Source organism: Hippopotamus amphibius, chromosome 6, assembly GCF_030028045.1.
Source record: "Hippopotamus amphibius kiboko isolate mHipAmp2 chromosome 6, mHipAmp2.hap2, whole genome shotgun sequence".
NCBI classification, from domain to species: Eukaryota; Metazoa; Chordata; class Mammalia; order Artiodactyla; family Hippopotamidae; genus Hippopotamus; species Hippopotamus amphibius.
In genome coordinates this window covers 171,057,970-171,075,498 of record NC_080191.1, presented here as the reverse complement: position 1 = coordinate 171,075,498, position 17,529 = coordinate 171,057,970, and the positions used below count along the sequence as shown (strand labels likewise).

The window sequence follows — 17,529 nt, the reverse complement described above, 5'->3', positions numbered from 1 at the left end:
CTAATTATACAAAATGAACCTAGAGTTGTAAGGGGCCTTACAGATCATCCAGACCCTCCAGTTCACAGATTAAGAAATTAAATAAATAAAAGCATTACTGGGCTTGATAACAGGAAAATAGTCTTTCACATATAACATATAGTAACTCTAGGACATAAGATATTGGACTCAAAAGTTTCTATCACCCCCTATAGTTTTTTGAATGTAACATATAATAAAAGCATAACAGTAAAGAGAACATCCATATGGCCAACCTCGTTGGAGGTTTTCAACAGTCATTTTATTCTTCAGTGTTTCATTCATAATTTTACTTGTAAACATTTAAAAAGTTATACTGAGAAGGGAAATTGTTCGCCTTTATACATGTTTTCTGGAAGAGGATCTGACAAATTTTTCAGTATTAAGTTTTATGTTAACTGTTTTCAGAAGTGATCATTACTACATGCCTGATTTTATTTACAAGTCAAACCTAGCAGAGGTGGTCATGTTTAGGTAAAGGCCATGATGCCCGGAAGTAGGGGAGAACAAAGGAAGAAGAGGTACAAGGTTTCTTCTTCCCTCCCATGGCAGAGGGACCTGAGAATGCTAGTTTAATCCCACAAGTCTGTATTTATTCATTTTCCTTCCTTTTGTTTTAGGCAAATGGTTAACTGTTTTAGCAGAAGTAGCAGCATAACAGGAACCCATCTAAAAGTGGTAGTGACGGTGGGGGTGAGATGTGGGTGGAAGGCAGAAGTGGAGAAGGAAGAGGTGGCCCATGTGGAATGCCCATTTCCTCTTTCTGGCTGGGGAGAGGGAGCGAAGGATGTGTCAAGGACTCCAGCCTAAAACAACCCTGGAAAGACACCCAGTCTTTTAAAATTGTATTTCTTCTATCTCCTGCCTTCAAATAAATACTGTTAACCACTGCTTGGCAAATGGTGGGTTAAAATGCATGCTTTAAAAGGCACACTGCTTTTGATTTTGTTGACCAATAGCAGTTCCATCCTGAAAGGATTTCAGTGCAGGGGCTTTAAATCTGAGACAGATGGCGGTTCTGCAAAGCCTCGAGGACATGTGCAATGAATGTTAGAAGTCCTGTAACAGGCCTGAAGTGGGCTAGGTGTGCCGGCACGTCCTGCTGTGTGGGGCTGTTGTCAGCGCTCCTCTCTCTAGGTACGCAGCATCTCCTCTGAATCACTCATATCCCTCCTCTGGTTCCCGTTCCCTGCACCAACCCATGCCACCTTCTCTTGTTCAAAGACTACTGTGCATGCTTCTGATGGTCAGGTAGAAACATCTTCAGCAGGTGTAAGGGAAACACTGAATGTTAACGTCTACATGTGAATATCAGAAGCTGCCTGTTAATATGGAGAAACGTACACTATATATATATGCACTGTGCGGCATACAGGATCTTAGTTCCCTGCCTGGGGATGGAACCCGTGCCCCCTGCGTTGGGAGCTCAGAGTCTTAACCCACTGGACCACCAGGGAAGTCCCAAATGTATGCTACTTATCTAGGAATCTTACTAATGCTCTCAATATGTTTAAAAATGGTTTGTTCTAAAAGAGATGATGAGCCTTTAGAAAATATGATATGAAAACGATAAATTTGCTTTCAATTTGTCCACAGGAACAAAAAAGGTCCTTGATAACTACCACTACATATAAATTTCAGTTCATTTATAACTCAGCTTAAAAAAAACTCAAAAGAAAAAAATGAAAAATAAGTAGTAGAATCACAATCTACTCAGTAAAAGGATGAAAAAACACTCATGGAAATTCACACTGACTAATGCAGCTGCTCTGTGGAGCTGGGCTCTCTTCCCCTTCTTCAAAGAGCAGAAAGGGAAAGGTGCTCATTGGACAAGGGATGCTATGACCTTTTCAACTCACGTCAGTTACAGAAAAGAATGGTGAACTGGGTAAACAAGTCGTTATCAGTGAAAGCCCTTGGGACAAGGGCTTAACTTTGAGAGAAAAAGTAAAGTTGTTGAGCCCCAGGTCCAATACTGCGTTTCTGACAGCTAATTAAGAAGGTGATAGAAAAGAGTCGTGTTTTTCTCCTTGAAGGTTGGACAAAATATGGTGACAAGAACTGTCACGGTTGTGGTTAATGAAAAAAGTATCAAATTGGTACCAGTTTTTATTTCTTTAAATTTATCTATACATCATGTCATTATATATACTATTTCTAAGAGCACCACACTTAACATAATTTTTTAAAAGGGTAACTGAATTAATCACATCTATAAATAAAGTTTAACTATTTCTACTATGAAAGGGCAAGAAAGCCATAACTGAGGAACCTGGAGGCAAAAAACCTCAACAGCAGGACAAGTGCCTAGAGGTGGCATTTTGTGTGTCCAATTCCAAAGAGCTTTGTGGAAAAACCGGTAAAATAAAGTCTGTAATTTGGTCAACAGCATTGTCTAGGTGTTTGTTAGTTTGGCGACATACTACATTTATATTTATGTTAGATGTTAACAGTCCAGGAACCTAGGTGAAGTGTACACAGTATCCCTCTGGGCTATTTTTGCAACATTTCTCAGTCTAAGATTATTTCAAAATGAACATCTTTTAAAAGTATTAAAGCAAGTGTTAAAAAACTGAAGCCAACTGAAGCATTCTTAGTCTGAGGTGCACTTATTTTGAAGCATAGACTCTACTGTGTATGAAGTTGTACAGAAGTCAAACAGCAAGTGGGGATATTTAAAAAAATAGCAAGATAACTATTTTTGATTACTTAAGCACTGATTACTTATTACAACACTGAAATTCATATGTATATGATTTCTTTGCCTGGTCCTTGGAAATAAGGAAAACTGCTCAAACGTATAATGACTGACTCTAGTAACGCAAACACAGAATCATGTTAATAATTATCAACTTAGCTCAGAACTATCCTATAAGATTTCAGATACTTGCATTTCTAAAAGATTTTAGGAAAATAACACCCAAATTTATTTAGCAACATAAAAAAATGACACATTTATTACCTGTGGTACACCAATCTTTCTGCAAGCTTCTAGGAAATTCTCCACATTTCGTCTGCATTTTGCCATTGTTAATTTAGGCTGCAAAGGAAAGATAAAACATGATGTTATTAGCAAAGTTTAAAAAAATTTGCCAACTGAAAATACTCTTGCAAATTGCCTCAATGTTCTAGACCAGAGGGTCAGCAAACTTCTTAAGAATCAAATAATAAATATGTTAGGCCTCAGGGCCATATGATCTGTTACAACTACTCAAATCTGCTAAGAGTAACCACAGACAATATATAAACAAATAAGAGGGACTGTGTTCTAATAAAGCTTTGTTTACAGAAACAGGTACTGGCCTGTGGCCCACACTTTGCCACCCCTACTTTTGATATTGGGCTTTGATTTTTGTGAGGCAAGTTCTAAATAGAGAAACTTTAGGAGGAAGATTTACTTTTTTTCCACTTTAAAACAATATACACTAGGGACTTCCCTGGTGGCGCAGTGGTTAAGAATCCACCTGCCAGTGCAGGGGACACGGGTTCAAGCCCTGCTCCAGGAAGATCCCACAGGCCGGGGAGCAACGAAGCCCGTGCGCCACAACCACTGAGCCCATGTGCCGCAGCTACTGAAGCCCATGCGCCTAGAGCCTGTGCTCCTCAACAAGAGACACCACCGCAATGAGAAGCCCGCGCACCACAACGAAGAGTAGCCCCCACTCGTCACAAGTAGAGAAAGCCCTCAAGCAGCAACAAAGACCGAACGCAGCTAATAAATAAGTAAACAAATAAATAAATAAATTTATTTATTTTTAAAAAACCAAAAACCAACCCCCCTCGCCCCCCCCCGCCCGCCCAATATACACTAGGGACGTCCCTGGTGGTCCAGTGGTTAAGAATCCGCCTTCCAATGCTGGGGATGTGGGTTTGATTCCTGGTTGGGGAACTAAGATCCCACATGCCATGGGGCAACTAAGCCCACCCTGCGGCAACTACTGAGCCCACATGCTGCAATGAAAGATCCTGCACGTCACAACGAAGATCCCACCAAATAAATAAATAAATATTAAAAACAAAACAAAAACAATATACACTAAAGAAAATTGGGAGGAATAGCAAGAAAATTACCCACAGCTCAGTCATTCAAATACAACCACAGCACTCTGGTTCATTTTCTTTCAGTCTTTTTAAAGAAAATAATCATTAAAAAAGCAATAGCCTTTGCTCATAAATATGCTACAGGTGCATCACATCTCTACTCAGTGGTTATACTGAAGATTTTTAAAACATCTGAATTTTAAAAGATTGGATTAAAGAATCACTTTCCAAAGGGTAAAAATTTCCCATAGGAAACTTCCCTACTCACTAACTAGTGAGCTTGCTTTTCTGAGAAGATCTCTGATGACTAGAGCATAGTTGCATCACATGACCTAAAGTTGTGATAAATTTCTTTTGCCAAGTGGGTTATCGTGTAGGAAAGAAATATGAATCCCATTTCCCAAAGTAATTAACAAACTCAATTGCTCAAATTCACCTACTGGTTTAAGCGTAAGGCATAGAAGCTAAAACCTCTGCAGCCAAACATCTGACCTACAGTTTTTACAAAGCAGATGGAAGCTTGTACCATCTCTAGGAAAAAAGAAAAAAGTTTTACTTGTGAATATCTGGGTTTTCTTCAAAGATGGAATATTATACTGTCAAAAGAAGAGAGGAAACAAGGTAACTACATAATAGTGGTTGAAGGTACTATTATCTTGGCCTGAGAAAGGTAGCAGGGGCTAGGATTGGCTTTATCATAAAAGGTAAAAGGCAACAAATGAGATGGAAGGAGAGTAATAATAATTTTAAGATTTCAAATTGAAAACTTGCAAAATTAGGTCTAGAAAGAAGATAACAGGTTTCCATGGAGAACACCCTTTCTTGCCTGTGCCAAGTTCTTCTACAACTGAGGTAAAAATGTTAAAAACAAGAACAAAAACCTGTGAAACACAAATAGCAGAATCAGAATCTACTTCACAGAGGAGAGAAACCACCACGGGGGTCCACACTGGCTAATGCACGCTGGAGCTGGGCCCCTTCTCGGACTTCTTCCGTGTGAAAGCGTGGGTATTCGCTGTACAAGTGATGCTATGGTCTTCTAGCTAAGAGGGAGGTACGGTGAATGCAGGCACAACAGAAAAGTCACTGTGGTGCAAGCTAGCGGGACATGGGCTTAACTTTAAGAGAACCTGGGCAAAGAACACACAGGACGACTGCTTTTCACTTGGGAGAATTTTTCATTAGCTAGAAACTCCCGCTCCATATACCAGTAGAAATGGAAGCAGAATTAACGCAACTAGCTTCTCTTAGCTTATGAAGGACGCTTGGCTAAGCAAACCACGACCTTGACCTGAGTCTGGGAGAGAAGGCTAGGGGCGTGGACACAGGGGGATCATGAATGTGAGACTCCAGCAAAAGAAGGGGACCTCAGCATTCTGTTTTACAAAAGAAGGACCCCTACGTTTCTGAAACATCTCCCACAGATGCTGGAAGGGCAGAGTGAAACAGGTCTTACTGCACAGGCAGAAAAACAGGTTTCTTTCTGTGCAAAAGAAAGGATGAAGAGAGTTTGTGTTGTTAAGTAAGAAACTGGTCCAAGAATCAGCACCATCTCAGATGAAAAGAAAAGAAAGCTCAGAATAGTGATCCTGGGGTCCACCTCAGCATCGTCTCTGGGAGGAGGACCAGCCCCCTCACGTGTGTGGGTGGGGGGTCGTGAAATCGGATAAAGAGATTCCTCTGAGATTCCCCTACCGAGAGCAGATGTCTCATTGCTGGAGAAGGGGAAGAGGAGTGGGGAACCGTCTTCTCTGTCTCCAGTCACGCCTTCCCTTAGCATGTATCTAAATCCCAGGGATGTGGGCCAGCGTTTTATAATCGGGGTACAACTCCTCCTTACAGTCTGATGAAAGCTGTGAATCTACTCTTGAGAAGAAGACACATGCGTACAATTTTAGGGAGCTCAACAAGCCCTGGAAGCCCCGGGAGTGCACGAATCCCAGGCTACAAATCCCTGCTCTGTGCGTGTCCGATGGAACAGCTAGTTCAGAGGCCGCAGGGGTGCAGACTCCCTGTCGCTGGAACGCAGGAGGACGCGTGACTTTGCCGTCAGTCAAATAACAAAGGAACCTGCTATCCCCAAATTCTCCCAGAACCTGGAGGACATAACACAGCGCCTGTTTTAGGTCTGTAACGTGCAGCCTGATGGGAATAAGACATCTTATGCAGGTTTTGGGGAAGAAAGTAATTTCAGCAAAAGGAAAGAAAGGAACTAGACGGAAAGAACAAGAAATAACCAGTTTTGCTATCTGAAATTTGAAATGATTCAGAATTGTTTCAGGTCATCTTCCTTGGCGACATGGTTCATTTACTGAGGCGTCACATCACCGTATTTGCAGCGATTTTTATGACTGATTCAATAGTGCACTTCTAAGCATATGGACGGTGCTACTTAACACCTCTGCCTACTGAACAACCACACAGCAGTTTATCGTACACGTCGGCCCTTCCAAACGAACAAGGAAGCATGAATCACAGCCTAATGCTTACACGCACAAGCGCCCTTCTGAGTTTCTTTCAAAATGCTTGGACTTACAATGAGGGATCATTTTGTGAACTGAGGGGAAAAAAAGCCTGGTTCGTGTAGGACATTAAGAATGTGTTTCTTAAGTTACACTCAGAGTTCTAATTAGCAGATTTTCAAAGAATTATAATAAATTACTAATGTGCTAATGTAGCCACAAAGAAACTGCTGTGATTTTTCATTTGTATTTGGCTTTAGTTTTATATTCTCATCAGGAAATATCTCTAAGAAAGGAAGTTACAAAGCTCTCTGTATGGTCAGAAGAACAAAATAAGGGAAGAAAGTCTAATATAAGGGAGGGCAATTCTTACGAAGGAAAAATAGATATAACTATTTATACTGAAATCTAGTACTATAACAGTATCCTCATTAAAGCGATACTGACTTATTCATAATAATCAGTATCATAATTTAAAAGTGAATTATTATTATTTTTTGCTTTTAATTAAAATATTGGACAGTTTTCATCTGGTTGACTCAAAGTTTTCCCACCCCCAAATATTATAATTTGGGAATTTTTACATACTTATGTGTTTCTCCTCAACTTTACAGGTCATTTATTAACTCAAAAGATCCCCTCTTAAACAATTTAACAGGCCTGTGTCAAGGATACTATTTTTGCTTTTAAGTGTCAAGGATACTATTTTTTTATTTATTTTATTTTTTAAGAGGAATTCATGTTCTTGAGAGAATGGACCATTTGTAACTCATCTCTGTACCTTTCATCCTGTTCAGAATGCCTGCCACTGAATAGCTGCTCAATAAATGTAACTAAATTTTGTTGATGATTTCATTAGTGAGTTTTAAATGCTCTAATTTCATGCTTCTTTGACAAATAAGAAAGTCCATGTGTTTTATTTCTCTAAATGGTTTAACATTTATAAAATAGTTTTATTTTTTCTATATGTATTTTACATTCTTAAATGAAAGGCACTCTGTTTGGGTGATCAAGAGGAAGAACCTCAGTCACCCTTACTCTCAAATTCCGCTTTCTACGTGAGATCCTTGCTACTTCTTAGGTTATTTCCCCTGAAAAGGAAGAATGACAGATTTGTCTTTATTATTAAAAAAAGTATTTTTCTTAACAGTTGACAGAAACAGGGAAGAATGCAAAGTATGAACACGCCCTTCCCTTTCTGGCATCGCCAAACAGTGTGTCAACTCCTGTGCTCTTAATCAACACCTTTAGGACCCAAACCAAGTCTTCCAAGTCTTCGGGGGCAGGGTTGATTTGGTAGTGCTACTGCTGCTCTCTGCCTTTTCTACACAAAGCCGAACACCTGTTTTCTAAGGTCACTAAATAAAAAGTGGCCACCTATTTTCTTTAGAGGCAAATGCATGACTCTATTTTTGGGTGTGCTAGAAGGGAAAGGGCCATATCAGCCTCTTGGGACCCTGGTAACAAAGCAGGCCTTATAATTAGAATACAAGGTCCCTGGGAGGCTTAAGTGATCTGCATCTGGAGAGGCAGCAAGATGAGTGTCCAGAATGGCAACCTGCAGGCCTAGATACAACTGCAATCTGAGTAAAGGATCTGTTATCAGAAAGTATGTGCTGAATAACAACAAATGACCAGAAAATGAGATGAGGGCAAAAAGCCCAAGAAGCTCAGACACTGCTAAGCCTGTTACAAATGCACAATATCCATTCAGACTCATGAAACAAGGTGTCACAACAATCAAATGATGATCAAATGCAACGTGGAAACCTTGATTATACCCTGTTGTGTGTGTGTACTGGTGAGGGAGGAGAGGCAGAGCAGCTGTGGAAGGTAACTCTTGGGACAGCTGGGGAAATCGGAATGTGACTTGCAGATACTACTGGTACCTTACCCAGCGTCTGCCTCCACCCTCATTTCTTACCCCCACTCCCGGCCGGCTGCTGAGGGCGCCTAGCTGTCCCTTCTCAGGTTTCGTGATCCCACAGGGAGCACGGTGAATCAATCACATCCCACTCCCCCGTGAGGAACAGGGCTTCATCACTGAGTCCCCGGCTCCAGGCTATGGCTAAGAGCAAGGAGGCATACGACAATTCTCAGAAATATTTAGGGGGTAAGGTGTTATAATATCTGCAACTTTTGAATGGTGCAATTAAAATACACACACACGCAGACACATAAATGCAGACAAAGCAAGACAGCAAGATGCAATGAATGTCAGCTCCAGGTGGAGGCCTTAAGAGTGTTCCCTGTGTTATTCTTTCAGTTTTTCTGAAGGTTTGAAATCTTTCTTAATAAAAATTTGAAGGAAAAAAAAAAAAGAAGAGTTCTGTCAATCCAAAACGTGTTCTTTCTCGAGGGATAAAAAAAGGTCCTACATAGAGCACAGGAACTATATTCAGTATCCTGTGATAAAACCATAGTGGAAAGAATATGAAAAGGAATGTGTGTGCATATACACATATAACTGAATCACTGTGCTGTACAGCAGAAATGAACACAACACTGCAGATCGACTATACTTCAACAAAATAAATTTACAAAAATAACGCCAAAACCTGCTCCTCCTCGTGTGGGCTGCCGTCCTGATACTGACGTCCACAGCTGACCAGCAGTCTGAAGAAACCCTGCCTGTCATCCTGGGTGCCTGCTCTCCATCATTTCCCACCTGAGACTGGTCCCTCAATCATGTCACTTCTACCCCTGAAACAGTCATCATCCGAAACTGCAATCCAAATAATACAATCATGTCATCCCTCTCAGATTCTTTCTGCGTTTCCTCGCTGTCTACACTAAGATCAACTGCCATCTCCCTGACATGGGACATGAGGCTCTTGCCACACGGCCCGTGGCGTCCCTCTCCAGCTACACCCTCTGCCATTTACACCAACACCCTGTAAATGATCCACTCTGAACAAATTAAGAATTCCTCAGATATGCCAGGATCTTCCTTAGCTTTCTAATCTAGGAATACTGCCCAGAATGCTTTTCTCCCTCTCTGTACTGCTGGCAAATTCCTACTCAGACTTCAAGAATTAGTTCAGATTTTACCTCCTCTGGAAAGGCTTTCCTGAACTTTCCAGGCAGAGTTGAAGGGGTCCCTTCTCAGTACGCCCATAGCACACTTCTTTTATAACACTTAGCACACACAGCTGTAAGCTGCTGTCTACATGCCTATTTTTTCCCTAGTGGAAGTGCGATCCGGAAGGGGGGGGCTGGACTCTCTCCGTATCTGTACTCTGAGCATCCTGCACAGGGCCTGCCTCTGCACGTCACAAACGTCTGATGGAGAGCCAAGTGTTTTTAGCATTATAAACTCACCACAGCTGGTGAGGGAACGTGAACGCTGGGGACAGATCGAGGCCGCACGTGATTGGCCAAATGGCAAAGAACAACACCGTCGGTGAGAGCTGCTCCGAGATCACAAGGCAGAGATACCTTCAACCGGTACTCAATATGCTAAAAGAACAGGAAAATGTGAAATACGTTAACTGAAAAGTGGCTAACACACAGGACATAATGGAGTTACAATGGAATATATTTAATTAGAAATCAAGATAAAAAGCAAATAACTTAAGTACCACAATCTCTATTTTATTTTTCTCTCCTAAGTCAATACCTTAAGGAGATCCTATATATATACACATATCTATGTAGAGCAGCCAGGTGACAGTGCTGCAAAGTTCCACAACAGAATTCATTTACAACTTTCTGATTCAAAAACAACAAACAACTAGATTCAATTTTAAAATAAACACTACATATGATGTAAGTGTGGTATGTATATATGTGTACATACATATTAATTAGTCATCATTCTAACAAGATTTCTTAACATCATGAGGCAGAGAAAAATTTTAAATGAGTAGGACCAGGGGTTGAATGCATGGAATAATCCATCTCATTTTCCTAGTAAACAGCTGAAAAAATGCATCGCACAGTGGGCACCACAGCATGCAACTGGCATTTTGCTGATTCTATTAAAAATCAGAAATCAAATGAACCAGTGATGCCAGGACTGTGGGCTGCAGCCACAACACCGAAAAAGCGTAATGCAAAGGCAATGTACATACTTTCCGTAGTTGATCTATTAATTCCAGCTCTTCTTCTCTCTGTCTTGAATTCTGTCTTGTTACTGGATCTTTCAAATCAGTGGAAGGTGCAGAAGACGAAAGAAGGGGTGAAGCATGACCTAAAAAATATTGATATGTAAGACAGAAAGGCGCCTGCCAGTGCTGCAAAAATCCTCAGATCCACCTGACTACACTTTCCTTGAAAGTACAGCACTGTCTACTTCTGGACAGACTTTTTTAAATAAGTTTTTACTATGGAAATTTAAAAACATGCAAAATAATAGGGAGAACAGCATGAAGAACTATCAAATGCCCATTACTCACTTGGCTCAATTACTTTGTGTGTTTGATTACATCCATTTAAAAATGTTTTTATTGATAAATATCCCACGGGACTTCCCTCATGGTGCACTGGTTAAGAACCGCCTGCCAATGTAGGAGACATGGGTTTGAGCCCTGGTCTGGGAAGATCCCACATGCTGCGGAGCAACTAAGCCCAGGCGCCACAACTATGAAGCCTGCGCTCTAGAGCCTGTGAGCCACAACTATTGAAATGGCGTGCTACAACTACTGAAGCGCATCTGCCTAGAGCCCGTGCTCCACAACAAGAGAAGCCACTGCAATGAGTAGCCCATGCACCACAACAAAGAGCAGCCCCTGCTCACCACAACTAGAGGAAGCCCATGCGCAGCAACAAAGACCCAACGCAGCCAGTAAATAAATAAATAAATAAAAAGAAAAATATCACACACAAAACATTACAAATGATAAGCAAACAGCTCAATAAGTTATCACCACAAAGTGGACACAAGCATGTCAATACACACCACGCTACCAACACCCAGGAGACCTCTCACGCTCCTCACCCACCCGCACCCAAAGGTTATTTCTCATACCACAGGTTCTCACTACATGCTTCCTGGCTTCCAACACCACAGGCTAGTTTTGTTCATTTTTGAATTTTCTATAAATAAAACCATATTATATGTGCATGTGTTTTTGTGTTTGGCTTCTTCTGATCAATGTGTTTATAAGATTTTTCCACATTGTTGTGTATATTAACTTGTTCGTTTTCACTGCTTATCTGGTATCCCATTGTACAAACACACCACAATTATTTATCCATTCTATTGTTTTTTGTTCCCTTCCTTCCTCCCTCCCTCCCTCTCTCTCCTTCTCTCTTTCTTTCTTTCTTGGCTGTGCTGGGTCTTCGTTGCTGCTTGTGGGCTTCCTTTAGTTGCGGTGAGTGGGGCACCTTCGCTGCGGTGTGCAGGCTTCTCATCGCGGTGGCTTCTCTTGTTGCAGTGCATGGGCTCTAGGTGTGCAGGCTTCAGTCGTTGCACCACGTGAGCTGCAACTCAGGGCTGGCTCAAGGGCTCTAGCGTGCAGACTCGGTAGTTGTGGCGCACAGGCTTAGCTGTTCCACGGCATGTGGGATCCTCCCGGACCGGGGATCAAACCTGTGTTCCCTGCACTGGCAGGTGGATGCTTAACCACTGTGCCACCAGGGAAGTCCTTATCCAGTCTATTATTGATGGACATTCAGTTTGGCGCTATTATGAACAATGTTGCTATTTTAGTATTTCTGTTCATATCTTTTGGCACAGATGTGCACATAGTTCAGAAAGCAAAACTACTAGTCATGGGATACACAAGTGTTCAGCATTAGCAGATAATGTAAACAATTTTCCATGCTCATTTACAATCCCACCAGCAATGCATCTCTGGTTTGAGTTTAAATCTCACTGTGAGTATATCTATCAGTTACATTAAAAGTAGTTATTTGGGGACTGAAATGTCTGCTTCCACTTCTAGAGAACTTCTCTGGGGGTCCGCAGAAATTTCCCATATTCATTAAAAACCATGAGACTAGGGAGATTTTTTTTTTTTAATTACTGATTATTTCTTCAACAACATAGAAAACAGCTTTCACCAACATAAACATCTGAAAAACAGCACATTACAGAGAGAAGGGACATTCCCTGAAGCCCTGAAAGAGTTTTTGTTCAAACACGATCACCTGCTTTTAGGTGGTACTAAGAAACTTTCTGATCAAAATGAATTCAAACAAGATTAAGATTCTCTCCTTTTAATATCAGGGAGATCACAGACAAATGCACAGATGAAAACTTTTGCCTTGGTGACACCTCAGGGTAGAAGTCTGTTTGTTTCTTTGGGTGCACCCCTCGGCTTTCGGGATCTTACTTCCCTGACCAAGGACTGAACGTAGCCCCAGCAGTGAGGGCACCGAGTCCTAACCACTGGATCACCAGGGAATTCCCAGGGCAGAGGTTTAGAAGCATGTAACAGTTAACGTCACTGTATAACACCCCACCCCACCCCTTTTAGTCACTACCACCTACCTTTACTTGTTTCTGCCCTGACAACTCCTCGGAAAAGGAAGCTTTCAGGGCGCTGGGGCTGGTTTCTCTGGATAGCAGCAGGAAAAGAATATGCAGGGGAATGATGAACTGAATCAGCACAGAAAAGCAAAATAAGATTAAAGGAGATGGAAAAAAGTTAAATATAATGACAGACATGTGACAGAAGTTAAAAAATGGCAAATGAAGGAAAAATCAAGTTAAATATTACAATGATATAAAATGATCATTTTGTTCATTAATAGAAAATCTGGTACGGAAGAGTAACCCTGAAAGCAGGAGGGCTGTTTGTATGTATTTTTATTTATTTATTTTTTTGGCGGCACCACACCGCTTGTGGGATATCAGTTTCCCGACCAGGGACTGAACCCAGGCCACGGGAGTGAAAGCCTGGAATCCTAACCACTAGGCCACCAGGGAACTCCCTGTTTGTATTTTTAATCACCATGTTATTTTTGGTACATCAACAAAGGCAGAATGAATGCTAATATAGTCAATACAGTCTCCTGCGAACCTAGAGCCCTGCTAGCTCACGCTCATTTTTCATATCAGATGGCCGGCTGAATCAAAACATGAAAAATGTGCAGAGTTCCCAACTATGTGCCTGATTTCTCATCTCAGAAAAGGAAGCTGCAGCTATCTAAGAAGTAATTTATCAGGAAAATCCTGGTAAAGAATTATAATCAGGATGTGGTTAATTGTACTTTTGTGTCTATTACCTGTTTCTGTTGTAGGTGAACTTGATACAGCATTAGATCTGTCATCGTTCTGTGGAGTAACAGAGATATATCAATAATTATTATTCAAGAAGAGGTACTTTCCACATTTATGGCAACTTTGGGATTACAGAAGAAAAAACATGCAACGCCTTCAAAACTAAGTCTGGAAATGAGAATTTTGTGTAATAAATTAATTTTGAATATTTTCTAAGGCCAAACTTTTTATTTAGTTCCAGAGAATATAAGTTTATATAATGCATTCTCTTAAAGATAGTCCTATTATATAATAGGCCTTTCTTATTTCCTTAGGAAAAATGAAATCATCCTAAGGCAGAGAATTTCATTGGGAAATGTACTGGAGAGAATAAAATTTTGTATTATAATAGTATTTTTCTGGCATACTTTCTAAAGTATTCCTCCCCTCCCCGAATAATGCTTTAAAAAAGAGTAATGAAGTTTTCTTCATTTCAGTTGGGAAATAAGGTGTTCAAAGATTAGAGTCTCAAAATTTGAGACTAGTATTTGAATCCAAGATCTTTTTAATTTTTTGGAACCAAAGGAACTGTAAAGAAGGAGGAAGAACTAGCTCAACTGGTATAAAGTGTACCTAAAAACAGGGAGTGGAGTTAAGCTAATTTAAAAGGAAGTGTTGGTTAGCTGGGTTAAAGATACTGAAGACTTGGCAGAGGAGTAGAATCAAGAAAAGCTAGAATAACAACAGCTTTTCGGACCCTGATATCTAGTTATATTCAATAATTACTGAGTTATACTCAATAATTTATAACTGAGACACATTTTTGAATAGAATGACTTTAAAACACACACACACACACACACACACACACACACACACACACACACTCCCATGCTTTTTTCTCCCTTTTGGGTATCAATATTTTCAGAAATCCTTTTTCTCAAGTTGGAGTTGGGTCAAGGTGAAATTAATGATGACAGGAAATTTTAACTGCTATAAATAAGTAAATAAACAGAAGTCATGCTGATGAGAAAATTATTGGACTGATCTGAAAGACACTTCTGTGGTAATGATTCCTTGGTTTGATACTCTTAAACTGAGAATTAAGACTTAAAAAGTAAGCTGCAGTTGAGTGAAGCAATGTATTACATTTTCATTAGTGAAAAAGACGACATGTTCATCAAGTTTAAAGATGCCAATAAACTAAGTTTAGGATACTGAGAAGAAATGGAAATTTAAATAACAAATTTAATTTAAAATAAGAGCAACAGGCACTAGTAAAAGGAAAGTACAGGCAAATGAAGCAAAAGCTGGGAATCTTTATAAGGAAACAAAGACTATCCTTATTTTCCAAGAATAAGGGACAGGAAGGAGAAAGCTAGTTAGCCAAAAAAGATCTGTTCAAGGACCAATGGTACAAAGAGAAAAACATAAAAAGTAGAGGTTATTCCAGATACAGAGGAAACCTTTTTTTTTAATTTAAAAAGACCTATTCCTGTGAGACAGACGAGAAACTTTAACATATTTAGAAGAAAGTGATAAACAGGCAGCTCTATTAGGTAAGAAGGAAGAGCTGGAACACATCCCACTGAATGGCAGCAAATGTGCTCTGCCTCCAGAAATACCAGAAGAGGACACGCACTCCCCAAATAATCATTAAATGTCTACTATGTGAGAGTGCTTCAATAATTCCAATAATACTTTGTAAGACATGCAGGTAAAATGGATGGACACTCTCGTGCTGTTCATATCAGGTGCAAGGGGTAGCCTTTACAACGGCTGTCAACGATCCCTGCCTTTCAGTGTTTGTGTCCTTGTGTAGCCTCCCGCCAAACTGTATCAGAGTCGGTCTGTATGAAAATAGAATACAGCACAAGTAAACTTCCCTGTAATTAAAAATTTTCCTGGCCTCCCTGAAAAAAAAAAAAAAAAAAGAAAGCAAAGCCAGGCTACAGGGGACTTACAAAATAAAATGCTGATTTTCAAAATATATTTTTATTGAAACTATAAATCTGACTTGCATTCTAGGATACTGAAATTAATTAGTTCAAGTTGAGACATATCTTAGAACTCTTGGAGAACTGGAGAGCAAAAAATGGAAGCTGACACAAACTCAGCTTTTACGCCTGGTTAAACAACAAAAGAAATAAAATCATGCCTAAATATAGTATATACCTGCTGTAAAGTAACCGAGATACCAAAAAATAAAGAATAAATCTTTTTAAACGAATTGTTTGACAGTGCAGCAGGTCTGAGAGAAAGAATGTCAGACTTACTTACAACTTTCGGCACATTCAGACTTGGCCTTACTCAACTATAATTCTGGCAGACGATAAGCCCCAATGCCCTAAGGTCTCCGCTGAGTGTAACAGAGTAACTTTTCTCCTGTATATCTAGAATGGTGCTGGTTGTATGCCTTCCTTGAAAGAATTTTGAAAACAGTCCCTCAAATAATTTTGTGTTGTTCAAATAAGGAACCTAGCTGAGGAAGGCTAGCAAACGGTTAATACAGAAGAGAATGATAAAGTCTTTTCAGGAGTCATCCAGGCATGTGTAGCTTCAATCATAATCAGAGAGGAGGTTTATCAGGTTTACAGATGTTATAAAGTTGGGGTCAGCATCTGATGAAGAACTTGAAAGTACTGTATTCCGGTACATCAGAAAATTAAAAATGTTGAAAAAGCAAAATTAAATATTTAGGAAAACAAAAGACACAAAACTTAGAAATTAATTATCATTTAGGAATATAACTAAAACACCTGAGAATTCCAGTGGCTACTGAGCAAAATGAATACCAAAACGGAAAAAGCCAGCCTGACGCTCAGCGCAGGTCACGGGAATAACCCTTGTTTCCTGCTCAGCACGCAGGGGCTCTGATGAGGGGTGCACCTCCAGCCGAGGGCAGAGAACTCATGAATGCTCCCCCACAACAAACAGGCTAGGAGAGGCGCATGAAAGGGCCAGAGCTTATTTACAGAGAAGACAAGGGCGCCATAAGAATTTTCAAATGTAAATACTTCCCACATAAGGACTAAGTGACTAGAAAATCTCCACTCTGGGAAGAAAAGAAGAAACAGGTGTAAGCCACAGGAAGACATACAAGTCAGACAAGAAGAGGACGCTGTGGACAGTGAGGATTATTAATCATTTCTTACATATCATATGATCTTAAGTATGGAATTACCATCCCAGAGGCCTTTAAAAAATAAAATACCACAGGTTTTTAATTTAGACTTGCAGCCATATGATCTCCATTGCAAGTATTCCTACTCTGCTCTTAAGCACAAAAGGAGCCACAAACAAACGGCAGTGGTTGCGTGTCAATAAAACTACTTACAGAAACAGTGGCCTAGGGACCACAGCTTGTTGACCTCCCCTGTAACAGGACTTTGGCAGTGACAGTTTGGGGGACTGGGACTCAAATGATTTTGCATGCACATTAGACAACAGAGTTAATTGCATATCATATATTAGCCAAAGTAAAACAGTACCTCATGACAAAGAAAAAAACCTTTGATAAGAAAACAGAAGGACATTTCAAACAAAATCTCAATATAAAAAACTAACGAAGGCTCTACATTTCTGGCATAAAACTTCCCAAAAATTTCAAGTGAAATTAATGTTAAACTTAAACAGTTTCATACGCTTAGTAATATTTCATACAATTTTAGATTTCAGATTGCTGTTAGACAATCCACTGGGAAATTTAAGACCTCTCCTGCAAATCCCCTCCTCCAAGTTCCTGGTAAATTACAATAACAAGATATACCTTAAGAGGCCTGAAGGCAGAAGAATGAGGCAGGGTAGCAACACAGCCCACTTGATTCACACCTGACAGCGACTAAATTGCAAAAGAGAAAT

The 17,529-nt window shown here is 40.2% G+C and overlaps 1 protein-coding gene across 10 annotated transcripts in view; it reads right to left on the bottom strand.

The window, feature by feature from the left end:
• Window positions 1-17,529, bottom strand: part of LRCH3 (leucine rich repeats and calponin homology domain containing 3) — a 104,762-nt gene that overhangs the window by 6,625 nt on the left and 80,608 nt on the right. For 4 of the 10 annotated variants that reach the window (XM_057739236.1, XM_057739234.1, XM_057739235.1 and 1 more), the window contains 6 exons: window positions 17,438-17,509; window positions 13,695-13,743; window positions 12,958-13,065; window positions 10,595-10,713; window positions 9,843-9,980; window positions 2,981-3,058 (listed from right to left, as the gene is read on the bottom strand). In XM_057739236.1, coding sequence (XP_057595219.1) covers window positions 2,981-3,058; window positions 9,843-9,980; window positions 10,595-10,713; window positions 12,958-13,065; window positions 13,695-13,743; window positions 17,438-17,509 — 564 coding nt within the window. Of the gene's footprint in view, window positions 1-2,980; window positions 3,059-9,842; window positions 9,981-10,594; window positions 10,714-12,957; window positions 13,066-13,694; window positions 13,744-17,437; window positions 17,510-17,529 lie in introns of those variants that run through there. The other 6 variants (XM_057739241.1, XM_057739237.1, XM_057739240.1 and 3 more) reach the window with 3 other exon arrangements.